General features: G+C 35.3%; 1 protein-coding gene across 1 annotated transcript; it reads left to right on the forward strand.

The window, feature by feature from the left end:
• Positions 1-4,139: 4,139 nt before the first annotated feature.
• On the forward strand, positions 4,140-11,777 carry LOC110676241. The gene is made up of 7 exons (XM_021843335.1): positions 4,140-4,251; positions 4,312-4,446; positions 4,508-4,744; positions 8,362-8,646; positions 8,705-8,995; positions 9,062-9,871; positions 11,276-11,777. The coding sequence occupies exons 1-7, from the start codon at positions 4,209-4,211 to the stop codon at positions 11,686-11,688; spliced, it is 2,214 nt and encodes a 737-aa protein (XP_021699027.1). The 5' UTR covers positions 4,140-4,208; the 3' UTR covers positions 11,689-11,777.
• The last annotated feature ends 1,466 nt before the right edge of the window (positions 11,778-13,243 follow it).

Consider the following 13,243-nt stretch of genomic DNA (forward strand, 5'->3'; position numbering starts at 1 on the left):
TTGGGAAACATTGGGTTTTCAACACACAATTCAGAACTGATCCTGAGCTGATAAACAAGATCGAATCCGTATTTTTTCCTATTTTTATCAACTCTTGAACAAAGTAAACCACAATATTGTTTTATTGTTTTTTTTTATTTAATTCATCTGATAGCAACAGTCTACCTGAATGTGGTTAATCGATAAAAAAACTCATTAACAAAGACATTCTACAGCACAAAACTACATTAAAAACAGTACCGTCAAACGGGGCTTCTTTTGACATATTTTCCACATTCTTCATCTTTGAAAATTTGTAACTCTTAGAATTATGGATAGATATTGATAATTCTTGCATATATTTAAGTTGTATATGTACGTCCCAAATGTGCAAGATATGTGGCAAATCCATCAAGAAATGACAAAAATGCTTGAATAGCCAAAAAAGTGTGACCTCCAAAATAAAAATGGGGCTACTTTGGACATTTTCACAATTTGATAATGAAATAATTTTTCTTTATAAATTTCAAACTTATTCTATAGATTATCGTCCATTGTGATGTTATTAAACGTTTTTTTATTGATAAAAAATTATTTAGAAAATTGCAAATCTCGAAATCTCGAAACAATTACACATATAAAACAAAGTTCAACGAAACATGCTATTCATTATTATCAGTTTGCAGTATGAAACTTAAACTTTTAACTTCGTCTAAAATACAGGGTGTTCACAAATTATCCGAACAGCAAAATATTGGAAAGATGATCTCGCATTGAAAACAATGAAAGATCAATGTCCATGTACCTTTTATAATGCATCTATATGTTAACACAAAAAACAACATTAAAAAATTTCGAAATGATTGCTTGTTACTGAGATAGGCGAATTTAAATTTTTCGGAGACGTTTTTCCCGAGGGCCGCTAGTTATACTGGAAATGTGTTATCCCTAAAACCTAAAAGAGATGAATCCAAATGTCTTATTATTGTTTGAAGTAATCTACAGGTTAGTGACTTCATGTTAGACTGAAAAAAGAAAATTGTATGGTTCAAATCCAGTGAGTTCTATGGACATTTCGCTTCCGTCATAAAGCTCGAAAAACAGCTCCCTTTAAGACACCTCAATACATTTGGTTTGTTTTTGCAATTATTTGAAGTCGGAAATGTGTCATACTTATTTCTTAAGAATAGAATAAGCCAATGTTTAAAACCATGCAAGAATATTTAATTTATTATGCTTGATTGTATAGAGCCATGGCTTCAAAGTTTGTACGGATAATTTGCGAACACCCTGTAGAATTTATCAGTTACGAATGCTTGATTTTTAAGTTGACATAAACGAACGATGGAGCTAATAGGTACAGCAATAATTAATGACAATGTACAAAAACTGTCAAAAAATGTAAAAAAAAAAATGTTTTTATTTTCTATCCTTACTGTTATATGAACGATATGTAGAGGGATCACATTAATACCTGTAACTAAAAAGTAATTTTTATTAAAAACGCAGTCTATGAAATAAATTTACTTAAGTTTTGCAAGATCGAACAGAAGTAAAAGTTTGCTTATGTAACATGCTTCTTGCTTCTTAAAAATTTAGAGCTGGCTTAAGAGTAGTTTATTTAAGCAATTGTAGAATGCAATTGTTTTGTACTGCAAATTCATGTAAAATATTGTTTTAAGGGGGCAGAATCCGTCATTGATTTCGGAATTTTCAAAAGCAGTTTTTCCGTTCAAAATCAAGAAAATTTACAGGAAAATGTGTTCACTGTGTTCTATTCTCCAACCGAAACACAGTGAACACATTTTCATCGAATAATTTTTTGGGGACGGACCTGGTGTAGTGGTTAGAACACTCGCCTCTCACGCCGAGGACCTGGGATCGAATCCCATCCCCGACATAGTCACTTATGACATAAAAAGTTATAGTGACGACTTCCTTCGGAAGGGAAGTAAAGCCGTTGGTCCCGAGATGAACTAGCCCAGGGCTAAAAATCTCGTTAATAAAGTCAAACCAACCAATCGAATAATTTTTAGTTATGAACAGAAAAACTGCTTTTGAAGTTTCAATGATGACGATGATTACGATGACGGAGCGTTGAACGTTAAGATATTATGTTGTGAACTTGTCATTGGTACGTATTGAAATATGTGCGTTTTATGTCTATTTGCTTTTTCAAATATTTATTTTATTTTTTTATTTTGTAAAATATACAAACCAAAACATTTTAATAAAATAAAAGTCGTAAAATAAGACCTTTGATCAATTATTTTAATGGAACAACAATTGTAAGCAAAACAAATCACAAGATTTTAATGAAACAAGACAATTCGATAGTTTTGTGATGCTCCCAATAACTTTCCACGACATGGAAAGAATGCAAACAATGTTTGCATAGCCAATGTTTTATACCTCGTGAATATTTATTCGGACTTTTTTTAAATGTTTCCTTGTTTATCCTGTTATTGTTGATGTTGTTCAAAAAAAAAAAATCATGCCTAGTGGTAGAGCATACCTTGGGTAATAAAAGTGCTGAAGACACAAAATTGCTCAGATTAATATTACCGTTGCAAATAAATACAAAAGGTGAGTGCCCAAAGTAGCCCCCGGAAACAAAAGTAGCCCCGTCCGACGGTACATTACATTCTTCTTATTCTATTGCGGAACTTATATGAGGGCTCACCAAACTCAAACGCTGATTCCATCGAAGTAAACACTCTTATAATCACCGTTAGAGGTTCGTGGTAGCCGTATGCCGTACGATGATTCCTTGGCTGTAGTAACGTGTAGCTCCTTAGAGTCCATTGCAGAATGTGAAAGTTTAATTGCGATAGTAATTCCGGGCAATCCATCTCGCCATTTATTAACTTTTCGACCAACGTTTCTTCATTTTCCTTCTTCGTTCCAAAGTTTCCAAACTTAGCAACAAACATCTGTTCGGGTAAGGCGGTAGGTATACTGGGTTACGCCATGGAAGATTCCGTAAGGCTTGTCTCACGAATCTCTTCTGCACTCCTTCAAGGCGAAGGATCCAGGTAACCTCGTACGGACACCAGACCACAGAACCTTTTTCAATTATAGGTCTAACCAGTGAGCAGTACAATGCCTTAAGGCAGTGAGGATCCTTGAAGTCTCGAGCTATCTTAGAAATAAAGCCAAGCTGTCTGTTACCCTTCACGATGATTGATGAATAGTGTAGACGAAAATCGAGCTTCGGGTCTAGGAGTACTCCAAGGTCATTTACTCTATCAACTCTACGAAGCAAATTGCCATCGATGTAGTAGTTATACAGTATTGGATCCTTTACGATGGAATGTCATTACCACGCATTTTGTAATACTAACGATCAATTTATTCCGACGACACCAATCAACGAACAAATTTAGTAAACATTGAAGACGACGACAAACTTCTACCGTACGAACGATAAGGTAGAGTTTTAAATCATCAGCATATACAAGTTTGACTTTAGCTCCCAGTAATGCCGCAACATCGTTGAAATATAGCGTAAAAAGTAACCAAATTACTACCCTGAGGTACACCACAGGAACTTAATGGCTTAGATACACGTGAATCCAATTGCACGCATAATGTTCTACCTATCAGGTAAGAATGCAGCCAAGATGTGAGTGTTTCCGACGCTCCGAGTTTAGCGAGTTGAGAGCCACATCACATTAACACCCGAAATCAGTTCGCGAGTTGTACAAAATTTTCTCATAAGCCACGCGTGGCCCGCGCTCAGTTTTGTGACTACTGAGCTAGAACAAGCAAAATTTCTTATTTTGGTATTTGAAATTTATAAAATCAAGACCCCTTTTTCAATAGGACGTAAGTAACATTGTCAACAAAAATCATTTGTTTCCACAAAGTGATAGATCGTGCACTGCTTTGTATGGTTTTCAAATGAAAAATTCAAATTATTACTAATCAGCTCATAAAATTCATTTTTCAAAATTGGCCTAAGTCACAATCAAAGTGAAAATATTTTTTTTTCCAGTGTCGTCTTTTTGTCGGTGGTATGACTTATGTAACGCTCGTAACGCCATACGCTTTCGTCAAATGACTGACCAAACGTCGTATACAACATTATTTAACGAATCGGTTTCAACGTCGTGTGAGCCAAATTGTAAACACAGTTTTTTGTCTTTACTTTTGTGATAAAATTTAAGTAAATGTACTCCACTAAACTTAAATCAATCAGGTAACATCGAAATTGTTCACAATCGGCGATGGCATCAGGCGACACAAACAAAACAGCTGTTGTACAGAAATGTAAGTACATTTTTCTCTTGTGATGTGCACCTTTTTCAAACATTCTGTATATGTCAACAGCGCGGTCATTTGGAGCGGAATTTAGAAAGTTCATTTCGAGCCCCCAGTGCCCAGCCTCCGATATACCAGCATCGACCAAGAAAGCGCGAACCTTACAAGGACCAGGAGTAAAACTGCCATGTGAAACTGAGAACGGTAAGTTTAGGTGTTTTTTTTTCAGAAATTTGAGCACTAAGAGATATTTCTTGACTTTCAGCATCCGTGAACGATTCTGCTGGATCCAAACAGAACCAGATACACCGTGCAGTACTCCGCAACATTGGCAACTCTCCAAAAACCAGACCAAAGGGAACATCATTCGACGCAAATTCCCACCGAGGATTCCAGGATGTTAAGAGCAAAAATATACCGGCGCAGGTACTTCTAAAAAATATCTCCGTGGCACATAAACAGGCCGTAGATGTGTACAAAGATAACCAGAACATTTATAAAGGTAAGCTTTTTACATACAATGAAACCTCCATGAGTCGATATTGCAATGGAACAGCAATCCTTTGGAAAGCTGCTTCTAGGGACCATCATAGTAACCATGAAATTTTGTTTTAGGTATGATTCCATGAGTCGATATCGAGTCATGGAACATCGACTCATGGAGGTATCACTGTATTACTATTCAGGCACAGACAAACAGACGTAACTCTCTGTATTAACATTAATTGAAAACATCAACTTTAATAAACACTACCGCTATCTTTTGGCAGAATCACGCAAACCACAGTTAGTCATGATCGATTTCTGTATTACGTTTACCACACACATGCACACTCTCACACAAAATGTCAATGGACGATGAAACAATGGAAATGAATGTTACGTATGTTTGTCTGTGATTCAAGATACCATGCCTCATGTACTCTTTTAAAAATACTATAGCCCTTACATTGATGATCTAAATTAAAATATTCTTTCAACATAACAAAACTCAAATCTTCTGCCGTAAAAAAATGTCAAACATAGGCGTAGCTAGGTAAAGATGGTCAATAGGCTCGTGCGAAGGAATGAATTCCCAAAAACACTCATTAAAATCATATCTTACACATCATTCAACCAAATTTGAAATGCATTTTGCCGTTAAATACATACCACTGATGATTAACTTTGATTTGAAACTACAGTGAAGCCTCCATGAGTCGATATTGAAGGGACCATCGACTCATGGAAACATCGAGTCATGGAATAGCAATCCTTTGGAAAGCTGCTTCTAGGGACCATCATAGTAACCATGAAAATTTGTTTTTAGTATGGTTCCATGAGTCGATATCGAGTCATGGAACATCGACTCATGGAGGTATCACTGTATTAAGCATACACGCAAACAAATTTTGTTCTATAATCTACCGAATCCATGGTAGAATTAAGAACTGCACCAACGATTTTCAACCGACTACAAAAATCTGTTAAGTTTACTATAATCTGGTGAAAATCACTGAGCAGTGCAGTAAATTTGACTGTGTCCATAGTAGCATCCACTACAAAGCATTGTATTTCAATCCGTGACACCCACCGTACAACACAGTGTGATCAAAAGTATGATGCTAAACATCTCAAATCAAGAATGTTTCTAGTCAAAAATACTGCAACTCTGGTTAAATCAACAGAAGAAATTTTCTTGTGTAGTGATATTGACTATGTTTTGGAAAAGTTAACCGATCAATGTAGTCGGTTGAAAATCATTGGTGCAGTTCTCAATTTTACCATGGATTCAGTAGTTACTACAATAAAATACATTTTAGTGTAGTCATTGTAAGGGTTTGTTAATGACCGCGTAGACCAAATTTTAAGCATTTCAGACTACCTCTTTCTCGCACACTTTGGTTCATATCAAATTTTAAAAATTTATATGAACCGTGGACTATGGCCAGTGTTTTTGGATGACTAACAATTTCAACACATGACGTTGAACCACTCAGTGAAAGTGCTTGTTCCACTATAGGCGAGATCCTTACATAAAAACGGTGACAATCTTCTTCTTCTTCTTGGTATTAGCGTCCCCACTGCACAGTGGTCCAGGAATCAGTTTTACGCGGAAAGATGCATTTTGAGCTTTAGAATGAAACATTAGACAAAAACGGTCTTCTACAAAGTTGTTTGTATTAGTTAAGCCCTTTGTTTGGTGTTATTGAAAATTAGGGTGGACCACAGTTTCATAGAAATTGTGTAACTAACTTTCTTATTTGTAGAAATTATATTATACATGCTTCAGCAAAATTATAGACCATTCAATTTCAAGCAACTTTGCCAAAAAAATTTGTTTTGTATCTCTTAAATTGACCGATTTAGAGCTTTTTTCCTACGGTGACATAGGGTGGTCCGAACAAAACTGGTTTTCTGGCTCTAGAGTTTTCAATTCAAATTTCTCATCAAAGTAGTCTATGAAACACTTTTAGAGCTTAAAAAAATGCGTAATTTGGTGAGTGAAGAAACTCGCTATCTCCCTCCGTTTAGGAGTTATTGTTGTTTTTCTTTCAAAAACATGCCTACTTTGATTGTAAATATTTCTGATTGTGGCAAAAATAAAAAAATATCTTTTGAAAGCATTCAAAAGACAAAATTAAATTGTATATTATATCAAAAAATTACAGATGTGTTAAAGTTGAGGATTTTAAGCAGAAAAACTTCACTAACTTTTGAACTAAAATAGATATCATCAATATTTTTGCATGAAAATTTGCGTTTTGTTAAGTTCTTAAGGTCGTTCATAGACTGTTTTGACGAGAAATCTGAAATAAGAAAGATAGGGCTCTAAAACTATTTTTAAGATTTTCATAGTTAGTATTTTTTTATTATTTTGCATTTTGAGCATGAAAATGAAATTTTAGACAAAAATGATCTTCTACAAAATTGTTTCTCAAAATGTAAGCTTTCATACTGTGTCATTCGAAACTAGGGTGGTCCACAATATAACACATATCATATAATCAACTTTTTTATTTGCAAAAATACTGGTATATGCTCTTAGGCAAAGCGGTAGAACTTGTAATTTTGATCAACTTTGTCAAAAAAAAGTTTTGTAATTTTTTGATATAATATACAATTTAATTTTGTCTTTTGAACGCCAAGATATTTTTTATGTTTGCCCCAATCAGAGATATTCCCAATCAAAGTAGGCATGTTTTTGAGAGAAAAACAACAATAACTCCTAAACGGAAGGAGATAGCGAGTATCTTCATTCACCAAATTACGCATTTTTCAAAGTTCTAAAAGTGTTTCATAGACTACTTTGATGAGAAATTTGAATTGAAAACCTTTAGAGCCAGAAAACCAGTTTTGTTCGGACCACCCTATGTCACCGTAGGAAAAAAGCTCTAAATCGGTCAATTTAAGAGATACAAAAAAACTTTTTTTGGCAAAGTTGCTTGAAATTGAATGGTCTATAATTTTGCTGATGCATGTATAATATAATTTCTACAAATAAGAAAGTTAGTTACACAATTTCTATGAAACTGTGGTCCACCCTAATTTTCAATAAAACCAAACAAAGGGCTCAACTAATACAAACAACTTTGTAGAAGACCGTTTTTGTCTAATGTTTCATTCTAAAGCACAAAATGCATCTTTCCGCGTAAAACTGATTCCTGGACCATAGTGCACTGGGACAGAGCCTGCTTGTCAGCTTAGTGTTCTTATGAGCACTTCCACAGTTATTAACTGAGAGCTTTCTTTGCCAAAGTTGCCATTTTCGCATTCGTATATCGTGTGGCAGGTACGATAATACTCTATGTCCAGGGAAGTCAAGGCAATTTCCATTACGAAAAGATCCTGGACCAACCGGGAATCGAACCCAGACACCTTTCAGCTTTAAACCTAATTAGCCAGTTTATTCGTCTTTTCTACGAAATGTCTTACAATGAAAGATAATTAATATTTGGTTGAGTAATGTGTAGCTTTTTTTCTGAAATTCATTCATTCGTACGTGCCTCGCCTATGTTTAACTTTTTGTTTTAGAGCAAAAATATGGAAATGCAAATGAAGAGAATTGGGCAGCCAGACAGGCTTATTTTCCCTTTGTGTGTTGAAGGTAAATATTTAGCATGCATGACATATTTTCAGCGCCCCCTAAGCTTTCATTGGGAATGACAGCTGGAATGAAGATGCACCTGGGCATCTCGAAGACGAGCATCCGTTCAAACTCTTCTCGCGAAATATTCCATGGTACTGGGAACGTTGGAGAAAAGAGAAACATATCTCGTGGATCCATGAGTAACTCATATGGCTCTAATGGATCAAAGAACACGAGTACAATCAGAGCGCATTCATCAGCTGGTCAACACGTCAAGTCTGATGACAACGGTTCTGCCCGTAAGCATTCGGAGATGATCAAGCAAGTCAAACATGGTAGGAGTATATGCTATATTACATTCAAGTCCATTACAACTTTATCCTAATATTTCAGCCACTCTAAACGTTTCATCTGATGAATTGTGCAGATCGGATCACTCTACCTCTTTATCGAGCTCCACTCAAACTGCAGTTTTCGAGTCAATGACTAACGAGATGTTTGAAGGTTTGTCTGGAATCTCAAAACTCGAGCAACGACCGTACCTTCCACGTCATTCCATCTCTATTCGTCCTAGTCTTGATGAATCAAGGGTGCAGAAGACTATTGAAGCACATTCTTCTTCTACTAGTCGATATGACAATTCCATTCATCATGGTTCTACTATTCCTCCGAGTAATCCGAAAGGTAAGCCTCTAAGATTTGATATGAAATACAAGTTTAATGCGAAATTTAATTTTAATTATTATTCAGCTGTGTTCAACGGTTCGATGGGTACAAAATTTCGGAATATGAACGATCCCAGCATACAGATGAACAGCAATCAATCAAAGCAATCTGTATCATTCAACGAAAGTTTCACCAATCTGGAGGTATCATTCAGTCGTGTCATAACATCAACGCCAAATCGAGTTTTCCCGATTGATTATTCAATCAATTCTTCCACTCAACATGAGGCAATGGATCTAACTGTGCCAAGTTGCGAACAAGCACTTTGCCTGGCCTTACCGAAAGCTACATCACAGCAAGAAATTCCCATTTCACCACTGGACCTACGCACATCTAGGAATGTTACTCCGTCTGAACAGGCCACTATCGAGGCATGTAGCGAGTTACCAACTGCTGTTCGACATAAATTGAATGTTTACCAGGATCAAAGCACAGTATTTCCGCGCGAGGCAGATCACGACGATCTAGATGGTTCAGCTGTGGAGTCTGATTCAACCTCCAAAGATGCTGACTGGCATCCTGATAAAAACGATATTGAAGATAGCGAAGATGAGGATCCTGCTCGATTGATTCGTACACCTAAAGCAAAGTCCGAAGATACTGACAGAGGTGACGAAGATCTTGACATCAACAGTGACTCTGAAGAAAGCATAGATGGAGATCCTACATGCCTAAATGATTTAACCATTTATGAATACTTTGAAAAATACCAAACATTAGTCAGTGAAGATGAATTTGAGGAAAATTCTGATGGCGAAGACGAGATCGATAAACCACAAAAACGAGCAGCTAATAATCATCCTTTACCGTCGAAGCGTTTATGCCTTGGATTGGGTGAGTTCAAAAATTTTAAATTTACCAATTTTTTCGTAAGGGTCCAACTACATATAAAGAGACATACTGAATCCTATTTACTAAAGCTATACATCAATATCAATTCAGTTTGATTCTACGTTGTCAAGGTCTAAGATCAAATCTTATGGGTATAGGTTGCGAATGTAAAACCACAGGCAACCAGACGCAACATTTTTCAATTTTTCATCGTCCTTGCGTTTATCTTACGATTTGTAATGCCTATTTATCTGAAATTTATATGATTGACTGTGAGTCTTGCGATTCTGCCAATAGATGGTGGTAGTGTTTTCTAAAAGTCGTACGGCGATATTTTTTAAAGTAATTTTCATATAGAGAGTTAGGGGGGCTGGGGCAAGAATGACACCTTAAGATGTATAGGCTCAAATCATGGTTGATAAGCACAATTTTTGAAGATTATTCCAGTGAAGGGCAAGCTCACTTCTTGTTCTAAATTATGTTATCGATAGATTTCAAAAATATTAGAAACACATGATGATTTGAGATTTTTTGAAAATGTTCCTTCTTATGAGGTTTTTAAACGAGGCACGGGGCAAGAGTGCCACTCGTATGGCACCAGAGCAAAATGCCACAAAGTTTGTATATTATTTTTTCCCCGCCTAAACGATAAATTCTAGAGTAAGTAAGGATAAAAACTGAGGGATAAAAGTTGACTTATAGTTAAAAAGTAATTTTACGAAATTGATTTAGTTCTAATCTTATTTGACTGTAACAATAATAGTAAAAAATTTCAGAAACCATTTTGAATGTCCAAGATGGTTTATTTTGATTTTATTTAGTAGGAATTTGATTTAATGCAATATTAAACAAGAAAAATAAAAGTTCATTTGATTTTATATGAGAAAATTGCGGTGTCCCTTTTGTCCTATAAGACATACTGTCAAAAGGACTTTTTCGAAAAAAAAAATCCTCACAGCTATATTAAACAATTGAAAATCATCAATACTGTGCGGAAAAACCAATATGTTTTGTATTTATTGGGAATCAAACCTTGTTTTCCAGCTTACATTCTTATAATATTTCGCATTTTTCGCGTTGGAGTGTTAGAGACATTTTTCTATTTTTTTGTACTTACCATTTTTAATTGTAATTTTTACACAACCCTCAATTAGTACTCAATTCATTCTTATCCTGAGTTGAACATCAAAAAATTGATTTGAACTACGTGAAATTAGAGGTGGCATTTTTGCCCCGGGTGTCACTCTTGCCCCATGTCCCCCTACATCTGTTAGTCATCGGCAAAATCAAAAACAATAGGATGATGAAAAAATACTAGCATTGTGCCTATATGTAGTTGGTTCATATTTATTATTGAATTAGCTTTCTGTCACTGACTTTATATGAATTTATTATGTTATGCTTTAGGTGAATCGAATATATTGAACAACAACCGAGATAACAACATAAGCATTCAAGGAACTGATAACATAGAAAAGGAAGCTGTACAAATCAAAATTTCTAAACAACATATAAGGAATCGAAACAAGCGTAATAAGGAGAAAGGTTTGGAATATCAACGTCGGGACGGTACAATTGTTCCCGCTAGATCGATCAAACCATCTTGCAACTGTAAACTTGATTGTGGTAAAAAGTATCCAGATGAGACTCGGAGAAAGCTCTTATCAAGTCTTCTACAAGTGAAATCATCAGGACAGAACCAGTTCTTGGCCAGTCATATTTCTGTGACAAAAACAGCACGTCCAAAGGTTTGTTTATTCAAATATACAATTTACTTTTACTATTTAGCATCGGTTAAATGTACATGGAAACATGGCTAAGACAAACAGACGTAATACTTAAAATATTTCCGTGATTGGTTAGGCCGTTTGAGCTTATTTTTAATCTTAATCTAGATTACAGAGCTCAGCAAAAAAAACTACGCTGGAGTTCTGTATGAATCTTTGGAATGTCGAAAAAATGCACAGGGTTTGATCAAGGTAGTGACATCAGATGTTTTCACTATGGAGTTTGAGAGCAATGATTGCCTATTGCCTGTTAAATATAGAGCATTGCAAACCGATGAGCTGAAAAAATTAAAATCCTGTTTTCTAGATTATAACCGAGATTATTCGGAAACTTTGATAAAGCTTATCGTCATCAATCTACAAGCAACCACGCTACGCTGTTAAAACAACATAACACTACTGTAGCTTGTTTTGCTTTCCCACTGCCGTGTTTGTATTTGTGTGCCTCCTTGGGATTGATAGATCTCAATGGAAAGGCATTAATATTTCAAATTCGCTCATATTTCATATTACAAAATATATTGTAGATTTTGACATGATTCATACATTTCAAAGTACCGTCGTTGGGGGTGACAATGGGTCAAAAAGAGATGTGTACGAATTATTTATTGAATAACTATCGCAATTCAACTCCAATAAACTTCAAATTTGGTGTGTATGTACTTTGATGGTACATTAACAACTGTTCAAAACATTAAAGAAAAATATTTATTCACAGCGGCACCACAAGTGGATGAAAAATGACCCAATCTCACCCCACAGAGGGGGTGACATTGGGTCACTGTAATTGAAATAACTTGTTTTTGATAATATGGTTGCAAAACCATTCACAGCTGAAGAATATTGATGAAATACGATGCAAACAAGATGAAAAGACATCTAAGATGTATCACAAGTATGATAAACCCACTTAACGCTCAACGCTCCGTCATCGTAATCATCGTCATCATCGAAACTTCAAAAGCAGTTTTTCTGTCCATGTCTAAAAAATATTCAATGAAAATGTGTTCACTGTGTTTCGGTTGAAGAATAGAATACAGTGAACACATTTTCATGTAATTTTTCTTGATTTTGAACGAAAAAACTGCTTTTAAAAATTCCGAAATCAATGACGGATCCTGCCCCCTTAAAAGAACGATTATACCAAAAAATTGAAGAGCTATGAGAAAAAATATGTAAACACAACATTCATCGTCAAGTTTACATAAATTTTCTAATTTTTTTCCCTCGAAATGTCTTCAAAGTCTCATCCCCATTGCCATGAAGCCTATTCAGTTTCCCCAAAGGTGTACTGAAACAGTGATTATTTTAATTCTTCGCAAATAGTTAAATTTCGGAGCGACATTCCACGATCAATACATTTCAGGCAGATGTTGACGTCATAATCACGATATTTCAGTGTTCCAACTAATTTGTACTTCCAGGAGATGTTTCTATAATATGAAAACACTGATAAATAATTAAATTAAAAAAAAAACAATCCATTTGATAAAATTTTACGATGTTGCTGCGCACGAAACACAGTTGCTGGATTGAAAGGTTATCAAAATGCGTTGCATTGTTATTCAATGTACGGAATCATCAAGTA

This window comes from Aedes aegypti, chromosome 2 (genome assembly GCF_002204515.2).
Source record: "Aedes aegypti strain LVP_AGWG chromosome 2, AaegL5.0 Primary Assembly, whole genome shotgun sequence".
Lineage (NCBI taxonomy): Eukaryota > Metazoa > Arthropoda > Insecta > Diptera > Culicidae > Aedes > Aedes aegypti.

Excerpts from the sequence above, each read along its gene's own strand:
- LOC110676241 (XM_021843335.1), top strand. The coding sequence starts at position 4,209 with ATGGCATCAGGCGACACAAACAAAACAGCTGTTGTACAGAAAT. Across the intron at positions 4,252-4,311 it reads AACAGCTGTTGTACAGAAAT|CGCGGTCATTTGGAGCGGAA; the intron begins GTAAGTACATTT and ends ATATGTCAACAG. Across the intron at positions 4,745-8,361 it reads TAACCAGAACATTTATAAAG|CGCCCCCTAAGCTTTCATTG; the intron begins GTAAGCTTTTTA and ends ACATATTTTCAG.